Here is a 19,765-nt window from a genome sequence, read left to right on the forward strand (position 1 = left end):
AAGCCATATTTTCTCTTTTGGCACATTTGTAAAAAGGTATCACAATTGAAAAGGAGGAAAACCAACAAAATTCTGTTGAGATAACTTGGTGTTTAGCACGCACAGGTTTAATGAGCAAATTAAAGTTGTTGAAACACTTTAAATTTAGCATACAATAGACTTTCCTGGTATTAATAAAACTGCAGTGAGCACTAACACAGGACAAAAGCTGATCAAGAGAAAATATGGCTATATAACGAACGGCTATTCATTTATAACAAAAGAACAATGAAATGAAGTTCTCTTGACGATCTTCTTCAGCTATGCGCAAAATGAAAAATATTTTCAACGCACATTCATTAAAAAATTACAGCATAACATGTCAAAATAAATCCAGAATTTTTAATTAGTACTTAATGCAGTATTCAGCACAGTTGGCACCAATCAAGCTTATAACAAAACAACATCCTTTGAGTAGTTTACCTGCACTACCAAGAGCTCCGACAAAGAAAGAGAGGTTTTTCCATCTTTTTTTTTTTTCAAACTCCTGGTAACAGACAAGTATTACTACAGTGTACTTTGCTTTGCAGTACAGTACTTACCATTGTGTGCACACACTTAAGTCAATCCCTGTAAGAGCCTTGCAACAACGAATAGCCGTCTTTATCAGCACGGAAGGGTCCTTTTCTGGATCAGGTCCATCCAGTGATGGGGACCAGTGTCCTCCAATAGCCATAGCTTCATCTTTGCCTTTCATACCCACTAAAAACTAGACAAAAAGAGTCTTCTGAATGTTCCCCTGCTAGGGATAAAGTCATATTCCCAAAGCACAAAGAATATTATTTCACAGCACACACACTGAAATCCGTGAGTAAACGCTCACATTATTTTGAAATCTGAAAAATGAAAGTCAGTCAAGAAAGAGTTCAGTTATTTTCTTCCACAGATTATTTCAGAAATGGAATAGGTTTAAAACATCATCACTCATTCTTGTTTGCAAGACTTTCCATCAAGTTTCTTTACTGGTGTAGTCTTGTTCCTTTGCAAATAAAAGCTTTCTAACACAAGAGACAAAAAGATACTAATTTAGATGGTGTCTTAATTCCAATATACATTTATAGACATTCCTGCTTAAGAGTGATAAAGCAAAGCTACAAAAGACAAGACCACAAGAGTATTACATCTATAAATTCAAGTACTCCCGTTTGCTTTAAGATGATGGAGTATAACTGGAAGTCAAGTCTGTGTTGTCCTGAAACACCATAGCACTTACAGGTTGTTCAGTTTAACAAGAATTAAATTTCACTTAATACAATGGTTACTTAACTGCTGCTTCATTTGCATTCTTTTCACAGCTGAGCCCTTAAAAAAAGAAAGTCTGAGTGCTTGTAAAAAAAGCCTAACAAAGTTAATTATTATATAATTAATATAGGTTTCTCCAAATATCTATTGTTTAAGTAAGTTGAACAAAGCAGTAAATCTGAAAGCAGTGAAGATGGAGCTCCTATAAACTGGAAAAAGAATTGACATATAACCTAGGTCCCTTCAGAGGAAAAACAAAGGCATCATTTAGCTGCCTACAAACTCCTCCCTTACCAAGAAATTTTTTAAAGCTCTATAACCAACCTTTATTGCCAAAAGTGTCTGGCATGGAAGCATATTTACCTTTACAAGTCTAGCAGGATGCTGAAATCCGTCACGAAGTTCTTGGGGATCTTCAGCCAGAGCACATGACTTGTGATAGAGATCTTCCATACTAGGACTAGCCATCAACATCACCTGTTGTGTAAGTCAGATCAGTCTTGTGAAGGTCTCCCACTATGACTGGTAAACAATGACCACAACTTGCAAACACATACATACCAGTACTTTTTCCTTAATGCCACAAAAAAATTTAAAACAAGTAAAGTTAAAATAAAATTGTAGAACTGAGTGTTAAAATGTCTGCCAAGGACCAATCTCCCTCTGTCCCATATGGATGCAATGTGTGATCTTACTGGAAAAAATAAACTGAAAGCATGTAAAAGCAACATGCTTTGTATGTTATCACCATATGCCAAATACCCTGCAGCAAGAAGCACACTGAGGATGTTTCTGGTTTCAGTAACCAATTCCTTCCATTTTGTCACAATCACAAGAGAACTGGCCAACACATTCATCTCCATCCTCATAGCACCCTCATAGCATCCCATTAGCCCAGTCATATCTAACAAAGTTGGTTTATATCCTGACAGGTTAATATTATGAAACAGGATGCTACTCCTCAGTTACTGGATGTATTTTGAAGCTTAACCTTCTGAAAGGGCCCTTGCTCTGCATCAGTAGACTGAAAAAAACAGTACATCCAATAGTTGAGCTAAGGCTTTGAAGTTTTTATACACAGAAGGCAAGTAAAGTCTTTCTGAAAAATACAGGGATTAAAGGCAGTTTTGTTTCTAAACCTGTCTTTAACAGGAAATACTTCTAAAACAGATTGACCTAGAAATCTCGGATTTATTTTTATTAAAGAGCTTTCAAATGGAACAGGTTTTAGGAAGACGTTTTGACACTGAGGTCTTTTTTGTATCATTACAGCCCCTGATGCAGCATTTTTTGACATTCAGATAATCCAAATATGCTCAATCTACTTTCAAAAAAATAATAAATATTGAGATAAAGCTGAAAGAAGAAAATCACTAAACAGAAGAGCACAAACTGCACAGAAAGGACCCCTGAAGGGGAAAAAAACCCAAAAGGGCTCCATCAACTATTCAGAATTAATTGCCTATGAAATACATTCAGAAATTGTACAACAGCTGGCTTGCTTTCCTATCATCAGATCACTGCAACTGGGTGCAGAGAATGGAAGACACCTCAGCAAAATCAAGGTTTGGGATAGCTCTAGTAACAGAAAAACAAACTGAATTTCAGTCGTGATTCTTCAAGCTTTACATACTAGCTGTTTCCTGAGAAGTTTAAAATGCTGTATTTTGCTCAAATTGTTGTAGAATATTTTTTCAGTTATACTCACTTTTTCACCCTATTGGTAAAAAAATTTTCTAACGAATAGTCTTAATACTGGAAACCCGTACAAACCTTTGCACTGTACAGATGATCAGCATCGGGTGGATCAAGGACAGAAGCGTTTTTATCTATAGGATCTACTTCTCTATGCATTACGTAGAAATTACAGTAGTTTCCCAGCTGAAATGGTCTAGACATAGGAAAAGCATCCACCCATGTAAACTGAGCATCAAAGAAATCGCTTGGGATATACAAGTTCTGGTAACGCCTCCTCAGCTCCATCATATCACAGCTACGGCTGAAATAAACAACATTATTTGAAAGATACAGCAACAGAAGAACCATTAATAAACCACATAATTAAGAGGTATATTAATTTAACTACAACCATTGTATATTTAATACTATATAAAATTTAAAGGGTAATATATTTAAGTTAGAGTGTCATGGATTGAAGTTTAAAAACAAGTAACTACTAAACATTCATCTGATTAAGATGCCTGTATTAGGGAGTATCTATTCAACAGGGTTATACAGGTATTTTGCAGTAGCATTCAAAAATAAAAAAGTACTAAGAAAAAGTTTATCATACAAGTTTCTCAACGTTAAAGAAAGATCAAATACGTAATGGCTAAGATCATCCTTTAACACTCACTACACACACGTGTTGACAGAGCTCACAGTAATCTGTGCCCCCAATTAAAGTGAGATGCAGGTAAACATCTGGCACTATAAACATACCAGTCCAATGAGAACTTGGAAAACTGAACCGTGTAACGAGGAACAACACGTCGTGGTCTTCGAGGTGACCTCTCCCTCTCTCGTCTAGGTGATCTCTCTCTGGAGCGTTTTCTCTGGGGTGATCTTTCCCGGGACCTACGTCTCTCTCGTTCTCTTTCACGACTTAAAAAATGCACACAAGATACAAATATTTTTGCATGCTGGTAACACAAAATGGTTTCTAGCCCAACAGAAGCTAGACCTGCCAGAGATGACTCACAAAAGGAAGAGGAGAAGTTCCTCATCGTTTCAGTACACTGTCTCTTTTCTAAAGAGACTGATTATGGAACTCCTTCATTTCAGATAGACAAGAACTCTTGACTAGTATCTAACAGTAAAGCCACTTGTGTGTATCACTAACTCACTCTGGAGCAAGAAGCTCAGCTCTGAAGACAGGTCTTTACAGAATGCTTTCATTACAGTCTACTCTTCTACAACGTACCTCCTGTCATCTTTCCGGTTTGGCATAGGGTCTCCTCCTCTGTCATTCCTCCCAGAAAATCTGGATGGGGGGTCTAATCTTCGAGCTGGTTGTGGCTGTGAAACTAGACGAACAGGGGGCTGTAACAAACCACCTGAAAAAAATTTACAAGATCAATACATAACGAGGGCAACTATCTACGCTTAACATTGCTGCTTTACAGTTGTTTACATTTTCTAAAGTAACTCTATAGAGTCAAATGAATCTATGAATAACATCCACCACAAGAAGCTCAAGAGACCTGTGCTTTTCTTCACTGATGCGAACTGAGACTCTGTAAGTGAAACTGTTTAAAAGCATCATCTTAAAATGGAAGCTAATATAATCTAAGCACATACAAGCTATCACAGTAAATAGCTAAGCCTTTTATTGAAAAAGTAATTTAAGACAGATATACTACCTACTCACTGAACTAAAGAAAACTTAGAACTTATCTTTGAGACTATTCATAGGTAAAAACAATCAGCTTCCTAAAAAAATATTCTTAAATCAGTTTATTATACTGCTGCATCAATCCCCCAGCACATACTTTTGCTGTCTCAAGACATTTAACCAACTGGCTGTAATTGGAGCAAACATTAAACACCAATGAACAACTAGGACTAATTAGACTGCAATAAGTATTTATGCAAAACAGTTCTGCTGAGGTGATAGCTTAAGATCTTTTCCCCTTGCTTTTACTGCGGGTAAGACAAGTTTTAATTTTATTTTTATTATCAATCCTATTACTGATTCTTCAAAGTTCAAGAAACCCCACAACAACCTTTGTTTTAGATTTGCCATGTTCAGCACTTCCTTCTCTCAAATGCCAACTTGGCTAAGTGAAATAAAGACAAATATAGAAATAACAGATTCAACAACACAACTGTGTGAAACCTGATCTTGTTGAACACTGCAGAAGACGCTGAAGAACTACACTGCCATTAATACTTTCAACTCCCCAACTCGTCTGTGAAAGCATCAGAATAAAAGTTAAATTGAATTTGTTTTCAGGTTATGAAATCTTAATATGAACAGGAGTCCACAGGGATTTCACTAAGCAGGTGGTTCTTGAGCTACTGCAGGCCATGTGCCTTGAATATAGCTGCAGGCAAACATTCAAACTGAAATTTCTATAGGGCCCTTTCCATAAGACTAACAAAAAAATAATCCCCACACACTAAGCACCAGGAGGACCACACCAAACTTTGTGCACTGAAGGAGCACCTTTCTGCTGTGGCTGCTGCAGCAATGGCTGAGGCTGTGTCTGAAGCAAAGGTGTGATTGATGCTGCAGATATCTGTGCCTGCAACAAGGACTGTGGCTGTGGCTGTGCCTGAACACTGAACGCAGTCTGCTGGGCGATGGGCTGAAGAACTGCTGGTGGGGTCTTCAGTAACGGCTGAGCTTGCGTCTGGTTCTAACAGCAGAAGAGAAGAGGAGTTGTGAGTGAGCTTAAAACAGAAGCGGTCAGTATAAGTTAGACTGGGTAACCCCATATACCTGATTTGGAAGTGTCTGGATCCTTTGTGCATTCCATTTGAATGGCATGTTAGGATTGTAAGTAGCTTCTACCAAAACTCTGTCACCCACCTGAGGTGTCTTTCCTTTAACAGCACTGTAAACGTTACAGAAAAGGAATTGTGAGAGTCTGATTTAGTTAGTTCTACATCTGCGAGTTAAAGTTGGGAGAAAGCAGACAAAGTTCATTAAAAAAAGCTTACAGAAACAGCATCTATCCCCAAATTCAGTGAAAGTAATATCTCCTTCAGTTCGGAGTATGCCCAGGAATTTAATTCCTGTCTTTTGCCCCAGAGGAGAAGTTCCCTAAACAGTACTGAGTTAAGATAGGCAGATAGTAAGTTATATGCATTTAATCACCCACAAATGCTATGATGTCATATTATAAGGAGCTTATTGCCTTTTGAGTCTCCCAGTTTTGGGATCTGCATTAAAAAAATCTAAAAATTCACATAGAAGAACTCAGATCTAGTGTCTATTAACTTATCTGACCACCCGACTTTCAGCGTTGACAGAAAAAAACATCCTAACTGCAGGCACAATCAGTGGAGTCAAAGAACTAGAATGCAATAATTTAAACTTTTTATTTAGCGAGGGTATCATAGAGTACACCTGCAGGCAGGTATTTACACCTTACCTAAGTTGAAAAAAGACATCTTCATCCACAAAACCAAATGTATCATGTAGCTTAGTAACTACCCCAGTGAAGACACGCTGCTTTTGTGGCTGGGTTTGCTGTTGACTTGACCGGGGTGCTGGATAAGAAACAGTTATCTGGGCTGCTGGCTGAGGAGTAGACAGGCTAAGACTGGTAGGCAGGGCAACAGCTGGCTGTAAGCAAAATAAAGCAAACTATAAATCTTGTAGCCAGCTGACATACCTACAATGAACACTTCCTGTACCCATGTAGACACGAGTTTAAAATGTCTTTAAAGGAATTATTCTGAATAGAGATTTTCAGAAGAAGGAAGGTTTTTTGTTTGTTTGGGGTTTTTTAAGATGACTTTTTTTCTACTTTGAATGAAGACTGGCCTTGTTTATCCCTTTCTTTTAAAAAAGTCAGCTTCCCAATACACACATTGTCTATAAAAAAAAAAAAAAAAAAGACTGTTATTTTTTACAGGTAACTTGTACAGTTGGCCTGAAGAGAAGTTCCTAACTTTGCCAGGAATACACACTTGGAGATTATTCTCCATTTATACCCCAACAGAGTGTTAAAAGTCAGTAGAGGTTGAGGCTAACACAAACCCTTCCCTATGTGCTTGCCTTCTTACAAAAGCAGAACACAGATAATAAAATCAAGTAACTCATTTTTACTTTTTTTAAAGCATGTTGAAAAGGCTAAGTGAAAACGGAGCAAGAGCAATTTACAGTGTGTTAAATGCTTGCATGTTTTAAACCTGTCAAGCTCAGCGAGATTCTCTAAACCTATGTGCATACTGCAATACTATTAACACAGAAAGTTAAATTCCTTCTCAAATGAGAAAAATATTTTCCCAGTTTGCTACTTACTGCAAAACTACTGAACACTTGAAGTTCAAACCAAAAAAAAAATTATAATGTAATCCATAGACATAAGCCCTTCAAGATTAAGGAGAAGTGGTTGCTATTAATTTTGGAAACCAAGGCTATGCATATTTTAACATCTGGATAAAATAAACCTGTACCAGTAAAACGTCCATTTATATTAGTTCATTTTACAGATTAAACTACCCAAGACGTCACAAATTTGCACTTTTGCATTATCTGTGTTTGGGGATGAAGACCAAACAATAAAACCAAACTAACCTGAGTTAAAAGGGTCTGCTGAGGTTGCTGCAACTTAAAATAAATAAAGTTATAAATTAATTTTATATGCTTAAGGAAATTGTACAATTTTACCTCCTCTTTACAAGTAAGAGTTTTTGCTTAATCTGAGTCACTTAATAGTCCTTTGGGGCTTGGTCATTTCAGAAGTTTGCATATGCATAAGATTGTGCTCATGTGGTTCATTTTAAGGTTGTATAATCCAGGCTTACTCAATAAGCAGAAATGCTGGGGTTTTTGTAACTGAAAGTTAATAGCAATACCAAAAAAAGTTTTGGCAGCTGGAGAACCTTAGGTCTGTAATTTTCATGTCCTTTTATTCTTTTTCAAAATCCTGTTAAGTTCAAAGACCATTTAAAAAAAAAACAAAAACAAACAGAAAAGGGAACTTTTTTTGGACAGCATCTTTCCAGCAGTTAAAATACACGGCCCTGTTTAGAGCAAAGTTTAGCAGGAATCGTGTACACACGGAATAGTATGTATTTTTAAATTTCCTTTTTTGCATGAAGGTAGGCAGGCTTCCATTCTGGATATGTCTCTCCAAGTTTATGAACTTCAAGCTCTCTTTCATTACAAAAAAAAAATTACTTAGTTTCTTTAGCAACTTCCTGTATGAGGATGATTTCGGAGACAAATCCTACAAGACACACAACCAACATTATTTTTAAAACTATTTGTGATGTACACAGTAAGAATCAGACAAACCTGTTGCTGTACACTATAGAGAGTCTGCTGAGGTTGTGAGTATTGCTGAAACAGATAAAAGCAAAATATCTCATAAACGGGAAGTATTATTAACCCAGTAATACCAAATACAAGTTATCTGCTAAGCAACTTTCAAGACAAACTATTTACATTTAACCATTCTAATACAAAACATAACTAAGAGTATCAACACAGACTACTTTCATAACAAATATTCTTGGCCTTTAGAGTAGTCTCTGATGTACTCTTTCTAGCTAAAATCAGCAATTTTTAGGCCTAACACTTATATAGTAACTAGGGCACAGTATGAAATAATGCAAAATGCTATTAAGGATACACATAGTGATGGAAGATACTTGGAACTCGAGAATCTCAGTTTAGGTGCAGCAAAACTCCTTTTCCCAAAAGGCTTTCCATAGCTAAAAGTCCACACCTCCACAGCCAAAATTCCCACCTTCACAGGTTAATACAACGATCGATAACTGTAGACTTAAAATCCCACCGGTTTTTAAGCAGGTTTATACTGCAATGTTCATCATTTCCCATTCTGCTTTTCTCTTGGATACTTTAGCTCGACAAAGCCACTGTTTTATATCATTAAAGTTCATACAGTCAACAGCAAATGCTCCTTTTTCTTTACCTGCTGTAAGGCAGCTGCTGCAGCTGCAGCTTGCTGCTGTAAAGCAGCTGTCTGAGTGAGCTGATAGTTCGTTGGTGTTTGTGTAGTGAGGCCTGCTGCTGCCAATGCCGTCTGCTGGGTGTATATTGTAGGAGAGGCTCCAAGCAGCGACGGCTGCTGTACACCAAGAGCAGCTGAAAAGAGAACACACAATAAGTGCAACTTTCAACAGCTGAGGTTGCTGACACTTATACTAGATGCATTATGTCATGCTTTGCTCGAGTCAAGCTCATGAAGTAGTGAAATCGGATTCCAAAATTCAAAATAAAGGATCACACCTCACTAGCTTCTAATCTAAATTCATTTACAAATAGTACACCACAGCAGAGGCACAGACACCGCTTAATTTCCTTCTCTCAAGTTACTCACGATTTTACAGCTCTAATAGTTGTCACCCCCATCTGTGCCCACCCCCACATACACACACACTGTATTCCTTCTTGAATGTATTTCAGATTCTGGATCAGCCTGATGAAGACTGTTGCTCTGTTCTGTAAATTAATACATTTTATTCTATCTAAAGGCAAGAGAACTCTTTACTGCAATAGCAGCTATGAAACAGAGGCTTACGGAACACATTCCCTGTAAATGCACAAGGCTTTGCTTCACTCAGTACTGTCTTTGTCCCCGAGTGAGCTGGATTTTATAGATGTGGGGACTGGTAGAGAAGGAACAGCCTTATAACAACAGGGAGTTTAGTTGTTCCCCACATATAAAGGGACAAAGTCAAGCTCTCTCCAGATCTTACTAGGAAGGATTTGTGCTGCCCAGACTCAAACTGCCTGGAAGGAAAAGACTGGTTTATTTTATTGTCATATCAACTTCTAATTCACTGCAGAAGAAGATTAAGCAAATCATAAGGAGCAGCTATCCACACGCTACGTCATGCATGTGATACTTCCAAACAAGGTATGCTTAAGCCTCGCGGATGGAATTTTTCAGGACAAAGAGCCCTGCACAACACAAAACTGAGCAAAGAGCTGCAAACATATCTGGAAACTGTCTCCCTCTGGCAGAAGTTTTTTACAAAATTATCTGCAGCTGCATGATCAAATGTCACTTCATCAAGCTATCAGTCTAGTCCATGTTTAAATAAAACCAAAGAGAAAATCAGCAGGGAAACATTGCCAGCAAAAACAGGTCAGCCAGCCACCTTCAGAACGGAGGAACATTCAAGCTAAGCAGGGTTCTCCTTTCTCTTCCAAAGCCATTAAAGAGGCACGATGAAACGAAGAACAGATTTACAGTATTCTTCCTGCAGTTTGTGTCCCACACAGTTCTTACTGGTCCAAAGTAAAGCTTTCATTCCTGACCCAGGGATGCACTAAGAGATTGCTTGTAGTTGGCCACCATCACCAGAGAACACACAAAAATGCTGTAACCAACTCAACAGATCCTGAATAAGGTTAATCCTCTCTACCACGCTTGCCAGCAGAGTACTATCTTCAGAAAACAAGTTGATATCACTGATCATCTTGCCATTTTGCAATGAAACATGGAAGAAATACATAAGCAACAATTAAAATAATCACCATCACTATAATCTGTATCAAATATTGTCACAGCAGTGTTCCTGGAAGTAATACTATTTTAATAGTGAAATCAGGCATGCTATAGCACAGCAAAATTACTTTTGTATTTCCAGTATCACATGAACTTTCTCCCTAGAAAATTCCAACATGTGGGCTTCTTCAGAAGCCAAGCAAGCTAAACCTCAGGCTTCTCCCATGCCAGGCCCTCCATTCTCTTTATCCTCTTGCTTGCCCATCAGCTCCCATTTGAATATGTATTTTTTTGCTGTGCAGAAGCATGCTCTGATGTGAAACCTCACCACTGCCTTACATAACACACCCTAAATAGACCTTTAAATCTAATGAAAATGCTTTGTTGCTGCATCGTGGGACAACTTTCACCTTTCTTGGCTGCATTACTTTGCTGGTGCACTCAAGGTAGATAAACAATGCGTTAAATCTTTCTCCCCTTATTTCCACATGCTGAGCAGAAATTCCTATTAGTGCAGAAATTCACTTCATGCTATTACCTTCTAGCTATTGTCATTCAGTCTAGTGTTGTTCCAACACAGGAGGATGGAGTTGGGAAACGTCATCAAGCAAGTTTCACAAGTTCTCTCCTACTTTTTGTACCAAAGACACCCACAGAAATATTAACATGCTTGCTCCCCAAACGAGATCTTGGAGTTATTCCGCTTTTCAGCTTCCACTATGACAATTCCCCTTCCAGCATAAGCACCTCAAACAATTCCCATCCCACCCCTAAGACTCTTACCCCATTTTCTCCATTAAAGAGGGGAAGGAAAAAAAAAAAAAGGAAAAGACCTTTTGCTATCTCTACTGTCACTTTATGAGCATTTATTATTAACTGGGTATCATGTCATCCACAACACTGCAGAGCAACTTACTAACAAAAGGCAAAGACAAAAGACCAACGAGATCCCCTCAAAGGATAACATCTGTAGTAACAAGTTTTTCAAAGCTTTATCTTGTTCCTACTGATTTGCCCCAAAGTATTCCAGGAGTTTAATTTGATTACCTTTTAGCACTCAGCTCGGTCAAACGGGTTCTGATTAAATAGGTGACTGTGTTTGCATTACTAGTTTAAAAAAAGGAAAAGAAAAAGGAAAAAAAAAATCATACACAAAACCAAGACAAAGAATGAATTGCAGACCGAGTGTGGAATTGACACTGAGTGCCTTATTATTATTATTGGCAACAAGCATCTGCAGCAACAAATAATAGCTTCTTAGGATTTGTAATTATCTCAGTAAGTAGATGACTGCCTTCAAATGCAGTCTAAACAGCTTCTGTTCGCACCAAATACTGCATGGCACGTCCATTCTAGAGACGCTTTAAGATTAGGGAAACAATCTTCAAAGCATGCAGTTACATATATCTCCTCCACAAGTGATGTAGATTTATTAGGATTACAGTAAAGAAGGGCCTGATCCAGGGCTTTGGATACTTTTCACAGTTGTCAGAAATAGTGACTTTGGGTCCTGGGGTTTTGAATTTTCTTCAAGCTTAACACACTTGCAATACAAACACCATACAACCTACACCAAAAAAAAAAAAATCCTTTTAATGGGCACACAATAGAATCTAGGCTCAGCATATTTATCACAGGACATCCGTTTACAGCAAAGCCAGCATGTGGTGCATTAGCTACTATTTCTTAGTGGCTCTGAGATGCACTACATGCTTGTTCTATTCTTACACTTTTTTTTTAGTCACCTCACAGGGGCCAGCAGCAATAAGATACTGAGATTTGGATACTTTTGCTTTCATCAGGTGTGCTGTTTTCCATTCTAAGGCAATGAAGAATCGATACAGGAAAGATGATGGCACCAATCAGCTAGAACACGGCATAGCTAAGACTTCCCCTTGACTACAGTTCTGTAAAAACAGGCTTCACTATGCAACCACAAATCATAACCCTGGAAAAAGCACATGCCAAGCACTGCAATACACACTAAAGACATGTCAAAAATTAACAGCTCAGAGAATAGGAGGGGATTGTCCTTTGTAGGTGTTTCAGGAACTCGCCCATCATTATGCAAGTTAAAAGTATAAAGAGTACTTGCATGCGTTAAGAATTTTAGAATATTTTTTTTAAACTTTAATTTTTTGTAGTAGGCATGATTTCATTTATGCTTTAACAATGCTTAACCAGCATAGCAGGGAGTTTATTCTGGTTTTAGTCATGTGATGCGCAAAACCATGAGACAAGGAGTAGTGAAACAATTTCACTGTGTTACAAGTAGGAGTCTCTCTTCACACATAGATCTTTGCTGGCACCTGAAATTACTGTCTCTCTTCCAATACCACAGGTACAGACAGTAATTAGTAAGCTATCCTAAAGGGATTGCAGGAACCCTTCATTACACAGCATGTCACTCTACAACTACCTTAAGAGTGTCACACCTGAATAATTAACAGCCTTAACTCATATAGTTACTTCTTCATCAGGGATGGCCAAGACAGCATCCGAGTCAGCAATACAAAAAAACCCACAACCCCAAAACACAACTCTGAAATTACCTTTTTTGCAGTTACCAAACTGGGTTTATAACACCATCACTCACCACTTTCGACAACAGCGTAGGAAAAAGCTATGTTATTATGTTGCCTGTGTTATAAAAATCAAGATTGCTTTCTCCCGTACTCAAGCACCTCCATGCTTTGGAGAAGGAACCTGACACTTGGATAAGAACAGCTGGCATGCATAAATATATGTAATACCTTTAGCCAATCCTCTGAAAACACACAAGAATTTGGTAAATGCCGTTTTTAAAATCAGTTTATGGACATTGAGGTTTATGAGGGTAAGCCAATCTGCACAAATTCTTGACTGCAGCCACAGGTGAGAAGTAGCACATGCCTGTCAGCATGCCTGAGCACTGACAGCATCTCTCTTCATCAGGCCGGCAAGCCAGCTGGGCAGTCACGGCTGCATGCTGAAAGGTACATGAAAGGTGACTACTTGGCTGCAGTTCAATGGTAAACACTGTTCTTCAGCTCTCAGCAGTGTCAAAGAGCACTGCCGACTTCGCAGAAGAACTTTCTTGTGCTCTGTATTATAAATCATTACAAATCAGAATTGCCAATTAAAAAAAGCAGGGGAACAGGTACTAACACAGGAGCTGGGCAATAGAATCCTGGGGACTGGATTCATTAGTACAGACAGGGAAGAAAGAGGATGGTGACTGTGTACTGCAGCAGGAATAGCAAAGGATTGCATGGAAGGATGCAAGTAACTAAATTCCCTCAAGTGATACTGCAGAGAAGATACTACAGTGTGAAGAGGGACACTAGGAACACAAAGGAAGGTGGAACTATCACAGGAAGAAGGCAAAAGTGCAAGCAAATGTTGGTCTTTAATGGCTCTCATGTCTGAGTCAGGTGCTGCTGGATCAGATGAACAGCTAAATATCCCTAGAGATACTGTCCTCATTAAGCAGGTGAGAAATCTCTCACACAATTGATGCTGACCAGTCCTATTCCAATTAAATTTTGCACTTCGTTTAATTTAAAGAGGCTCAGAAGTAGGCTAACCAAAGGCAGAGTTGTAAGAATAAGAAAATGGGTAAGAAGTTGGTGTGTACTTTTAGTTCCCTTGCTCCATCCACCTCTTCTCCTGGGCTCCCTTCTGGTCCAGGCTTGGCAAGATGGCTGCCAGCTCCTTCCTGCATCACGTTTTATGCAGCCTTCCCTCTGAAACAGGACATGGAGCTTGCCCGCAGTCTTCCATCACTATTTCTGACTCACTAGCTGTCACATCAGCCAACATTAAAAGAATACCCAGCCCAGATGCTGCCATCCATTGATCACTCCAAGGTATCACCCATTCAGACACAAGAACCAAAACCAAAGTTTGTCTCTCCTGTGTTCCCCATGCTGACCCTTTCCACCTGTCAGGCAATTTCTTACAGAAGAACAGTAGTGCCATTTGAGGAAGGGAAGGGTGAACTATTCAGAGAAACAGTACAAAACTGCTTGTAGGCAGCTGGTTAGGTACAGCAACAGTTTAGGTAGAGAGTAGGAGTGAACAGGCATGAAGGAATAGGAAAAAGCACATTGGGACAGAGTATTGTGAAACACCTGGCAGGGTAGGGGGTGGCACATGCACTCAGATTGGGCCAGTGCCCAAAAGAAAAACTGGAGATGGAGAAGTCAATTTGGGACAGAAAACTGAGTCAGGAGAAAGATTTGGGTTTGTTTGTTTGTTTCCCCCCCCCGCCCCCGACATTCACCTTCAAAGAATGGCAAGTATTCCCAACGTTTCCTAAGCTCCCAGACTTAAAACCACTGACAAAGAAGGTATGTCATTCGGCTTCGTATCAAACTAGAGCAAGATGCAAAGGACAACTGCAAAACCCATACAACTCTTTAGAAAGACATCTCTTCAACAATGTTACTGCCTGTGCTCACGTTCTGACAGCCCGAATCCTCAAAGTACCACAACTTCATTGAAGCCTTTTCACATCAGAAATGAAACAACAATATTTAGGAAATATTTTATATTCAAGAATAGAAAAAGGCAGCCCAGAACGAAATGGAAGCACCGAGATTCACCATGCAGCAAGTGTCACATTCTTGCCTCAAAAATTTTCATGCTACAAAACAATGCGAAACATGAAAATCTAGCCAGCTAGGTTTTTATATACACTAGCCTGTGATTAAATAAGGCTTCTGAGCTAAATCAAAGGAAAACCTCTACCATTATCAGGGTGATACCTTTGGTTACAGGGATCTCTGAGTTCTAACTTGACACTAACAAGAAAATAAAATATATCCCCTCCGCACACAAATTTCTGAGACCTCTTCACTACGTGAAGTTTGTCCAATGTATTAAGACAAAATACTTTGTAAACATTGAAGGCTGCCCTGGAAATGAAACTCGGGCAGCACTTAAAAAAAAAAAAAAAAGCTCTGTAATGCCTTATTAGTACTGTTATTATTTAATCTAGAGCAATGCAATTAAAAGGTAATCTGATTTACGCATCTTTGGATACAAGTAACTTGATATGTTGTTTACTGACCAAGAGAATCAATAAAAAATTCACCTGGGATTTTATTTATCACCCTTCACAAAAAAGACCAACAAAACCCAAGAGCTAGTATTAGGCAATTATCTTTAATGTCTCTATTGTGTGAAAAACTCCCAACTTAAACCATTTAAATAGAATTTAAATAAATTAGTTATCGTGGTGCCACTCTTAACTGCATACCCAACTACAGAATCTCCAAATCTACTAGATGTCAGGGTTCAAACATTAAGCGATATGTAAACTGACCTGGCTGAGATACTGCAGTGGCTGTAAACTGAGTAGCCCAAGGGGGATTCTTCTGTCCTCCAAACTGAGCCATGGCGAAAGGCAAAATCTCCTGGGTGTCTATCTTCTATAACTGCAATCTATTAAAATAAAGCGCAGCTACAATCTTTGAAATATATACCATCAGGCTATTTTAATTCTGGGTCATAAAAAAAAAAAGTGTTGAAAGATTATCTTTACACTCCTAAACCTGGTGGGCAACACAGATCAAAAGCGGGAAACACAAAAAGTTGCAAGACAAGTTATTATATTTTCCTAAGGCACGATCTCCACCCTCCCCGCCTCAACAATGGGACTAACGCTACTTAAACGCAAAAATTTATTCAAGTTTCCAACGAAGACTAAGGGAAAGGTGACTCTGCAGAATGACGGATTTTTATTTTTTGTTATTATTTCTTTTTCAGGCTATTGCTCCGCCGCCGTGTGGGAGCGCTGCCGGCAGAGGAACAACGTACGCTTTCAGCCATGGTTCAGTTTCCCTCTCCCCGAACAAGGGCAAGTTAACCACGCGAACATGGCAGGGCCGCTCACCAACTCCGCCACTTCCCTCCCTCCCTCCCTCCCTCCCTCCCCTCGCACCCGCCGGGGAAACCGCCCGCTCCTTCCCTGCAACCACGATTTTTAAAAAATTACCGTAACCCACCTCAGCACCGCTAATGCCCCCCACTTTTTTTTTTTTTTTTTTTTTTTTTTTTCCGCGCGCAGCCTCAAATACCCGCCGCGTAAGCGGGCCCCGCCGCCGAGGAACGGCTAACACAGCACGGGGAGAAAGGAAAAGGGGAGGCGGCGGGTGCCGGCCCTTCCTCCCGGCGTGGCGGCGGCAGGCCGGGCGGGCGGGAAGCAGGCGCCTCCCCACCCCCCGCCGCGGCGAGGCCGCCGCCCGCCCCTTCCTCCTCCTCCTCCTCCCGCCGCCCCCGGCCAACAATGCGGGCCTGAGCGCGAGCCCGCGCTCGCCTTGCTCTCCCCCACCCCAGGCGCCACCAAGGCCTGCTCCGGGGAAGGCGCCAGGGCCTCCGCGCCCAGCCCGGGCCCCTTCTGCTGCCGCCGCCGCCGGTACCTGAGCGGCGCCTCGCCGGAGCCATCGCCAGCCCCTCCGAGCCTCCCGCACCGAGCGCGCCCCAACTGCGCAGGCGCGCCCACCCCCGCGGCCGGCGGCAGGCGGCGGCGCGTGCTGATGACGTCTTCGTCTGCGACCACACGACGCCGGCGGGCCCGAGCGCGCAGGCGCGGGGCGGGGCCAGGCGGGCGGATGGGCGCGCGCCCGGCCTGCCGCGTGCGGAGAGGCCGTTAGGGGAGGGGCGGGGCCCCGGCGCCATCTTGGCCGAGACGGGCGGCCGGAGGGCGGGGTTGCGGGGCCGCCATCTTGCAGCTGGGCCTAGCGGCTCGGGCCGCGGCGCTGCCCCTCCTCAGGTCCGCTCTGGCCGCCGCAAGCGCGCTGCTCGACCTCCTCCCCCGCCCCACAAACGACTCGCAGCAGGCGTCAGTCTGGGCAGATGTCAGGTGCTTCTCGCACCGTCTCATGCGCGCCTTAGTGCTGTAGGAAATAGGCAGCCCTCAACCTGAAGCAAAGCCATGCGTGAGCTTCTGAACCGGAGAGCTGATTTTATGTGCGGAAGCATTCTGGTTGTTATGGGAGGGGGGTAACAGGTTCATCTGAGGTGAAGAGAGAGCAGAATCACCAGAGGGACTCATCAGAGCACTTAAGCTGCTTTGAAACAGAAATTGCAGCCAGAAATCATTGTAGTAAGTAGTTCAGTAGTTCATGGGCAACAGTAATTTCCCCCTTGATATTATAAAGAGCCTTCCTTAAATAGTTTTTTACCCAAGTTTGCTATGAGGTGGAATGGGTTATTAATGTTTGAGAGTAGAGTCAACAAAACCCACTTTGTAAATGAAAATGGCACTTCTAAGTGGTGTATTGTCATTCAGAACAAAGTGATGGAATAAAATCTCTCTTGAGAGACAAGAACATTAAACTCACTTGCAGTGGGCTAGATTAGGAGGACAACTAGAGAAAGAAACAGGAGACCGGCAGATGAAATTAAATTTCTGTCAACATTTGGTACTCAATAATACACAAAACCAGATCTGCCTTAGCCCTTTAAAGTATATTGCAAATTACATGAGGGTTTAGATGTTTTACACTAACAAGCATAGTTTATCATTTTTAAATCCACGCATCTTGAACCTTAACTGATGTCTCTTCCTGGTACAACTCCATTAAACTCAGTTGACTAAAGCAGAACCTGTACTTTTTAACCCTGGAAATAAGATTATAAGCTAAAAAGGTAACAGGACTCTTTCCCACACTACAAAATAAAAAGGACGGTGGCAAAATTGTATTAAAGAAAAAAATAATTTTCAGTGAATGTCAAGATATTTTATGAAGTAGCTCTGTTCTTCAGTCTTTTGGCCCAGGGCCTTTTTAACAGAGCATGCATTGTTCTTAGTGATGGTCTCAAAGAAAGCCTTAGAAGTTCATAAGAAACCACAAGCCTGATTTCCTGTACCTTGAGTATTACTTCATGTACTTTCTCCTTCCACATACATATTGCTACCATTAGCTGGCAAATGTTGCTACTGCCATTTATAGCATGCTAATGACTCCTTTCAAATTCTTTAGGTCTCTGTATCCTCTTTTCAAGATAAACCATGCTGTTGTGATGAAGAACAGTTGTAATGGAAGATGCAGTGAAAAAATGTGAGCACTTGTAGTGTTTTTTCCCTAAGTATCTTTTAAGTACACTGGACAATTTCATCCAAAATTGATGAAGGGACAGAAATCTGAAAGCTACAACATTTCTACAAGTTACCTAAAAATAACTGGTCAATTTGAGACAAATACAAATTAGAAGGCAAAAACCATAAAGCATATGCTGCTTCCAGTCTTCTTAGGGATTACAGGAGTTAAGAACAAGCTGGGGATATTGTGGAGAGAAATGATAATTTCTTAGAGCTTATAATCAAAGAGCATCATATGTATTTTAGTACAATAAGTACATTTAACAATGAATGGAAAAGCGCAAAGAAAAGAACTTTGGTATCAGGAAATGCTACATAGCATAAAATCTCATACTTTGAATCCCTGGCCTTTAGTACTCTGCTGCCTACCTTTGCTCAGGAAAGTCATGAAGTTGATGTATGGCACCTTCCACAGTGGTGTACATGCTCTTTACTAACCAGTTTTTCTGGAATGAAAACATGGATATACGCTTTGAACAATCTCAAGTGTATCAAATGAACAGGCTCATTTGATACTTGATGTGAAATACTGTTATTTAAAAAGGTTTAAAACTAACAGTTTTCTGGTTTATTTTTTAAGGATCCATGTCTAAAAGATCTCTCAGAAACACTCCTTTGTATACCACTTAACACATTCACAGAACTAAATACATTTTCCAGCACCACAACAGTGCCCAGCATTAGTGATTCAGCACTGTAGAAGCAATAGCTAATACACGAAAAAGTATAAACACTGAAGTTGCAAGTAGAAGCATGTTGATCTCGAGACCGGGTGTAGGTGGAGTGCAGACTGAGAAGGGGATATCACAGGTCTCTAATGAGCATACGGGGTGTTTGAAAAGCTAGCATATGGCTTGCTTTGAGATAGACAAGTTTCTTCATTAACTCAAGGAATATGAAATTGTACTGTTTCTGCATATGGTATAAATTTTGGACCTGCACTGATGTATCTGCATTTGCCACATTATATTTGTTATTTGGTGCAGTATCTCAGCTTCAGCTGAGAAAGAAAAAATAACGTGTAATTAATTTCAGATACACATTTGCCCTTAGTAAGGCTAATTACTCCAACTTCAGATCTCTGAGATGTTGAAGAAGCAGAAAAACATTTGAAATTAAAGAAATCTTTACTGTCTTCAGAGTGCCCTAAGATGTCTCATAACAGTGATTGTATCATAAACTTAACACAGTGAAGGTGTGTGCTGCAGGGGTTTTGCAATCTAAAAGAAATTACTGAGTA

The 19,765-nt window shown here is 40.3% G+C and overlaps 1 protein-coding gene and 1 non-coding gene across 5 annotated transcripts in view; both read right to left on the minus strand.

Annotated features, from left to right (window-relative positions):
• Window positions 1-16,918, minus strand: part of CCAR1 (cell division cycle and apoptosis regulator 1) — a 31,576-nt gene extending 14,658 nt beyond the window's left edge. For 2 of the 4 annotated variants that reach the window (XM_074924161.1, XM_074924159.1), the window contains exons 1-13: window positions 16,841-16,918; window positions 15,745-15,863; window positions 8,895-9,067; window positions 8,255-8,299; window positions 7,532-7,564; window positions 6,381-6,574; window positions 5,726-5,840; window positions 5,450-5,642; window positions 4,205-4,337; window positions 3,724-3,885; window positions 3,055-3,280; window positions 1,645-1,758; window positions 582-748 (exon numbers count right to left, since the gene is read on the minus strand). In XM_074924161.1, coding sequence (XP_074780262.1) covers window positions 582-748; window positions 1,645-1,758; window positions 3,055-3,280; window positions 3,724-3,885; window positions 4,205-4,337; window positions 5,450-5,642; window positions 5,726-5,840; window positions 6,381-6,574; window positions 7,532-7,564; window positions 8,255-8,299; window positions 8,895-9,067; window positions 15,745-15,817 — 1,628 coding nt within the window. In that variant the 5' untranslated portion in view covers window positions 15,818-15,863; window positions 16,841-16,918. The remainder of the gene's footprint in view (window positions 1-581; window positions 749-1,644; window positions 1,759-3,054; window positions 3,281-3,723; window positions 3,886-4,204; window positions 4,338-5,449; window positions 5,643-5,725; window positions 5,841-6,380; window positions 6,575-7,531; window positions 7,565-8,254; window positions 8,300-8,894; window positions 9,068-15,744; window positions 15,864-16,840) is intronic. The other 2 variants (XM_074924160.1, XM_074924163.1) reach the window with 2 other exon arrangements.
• On the minus strand, window positions 902-965 carry LOC141969077 (small nucleolar RNA SNORD98). The gene has a single exon (XR_012634987.1). It is a non-coding gene; the product is annotated as a small nucleolar RNA SNORD98 (small nucleolar RNA).
• Window positions 16,919-19,765: the final 2,847 nt, after the last annotated feature.

The sequence above is a fragment of the Athene noctua genome, chromosome 21 (genome assembly GCF_965140245.1).
Source record: "Athene noctua chromosome 21, bAthNoc1.hap1.1, whole genome shotgun sequence".
In the NCBI taxonomy this organism is placed as follows: Eukaryota; Metazoa; Chordata; class Aves; order Strigiformes; family Strigidae; genus Athene; species Athene noctua.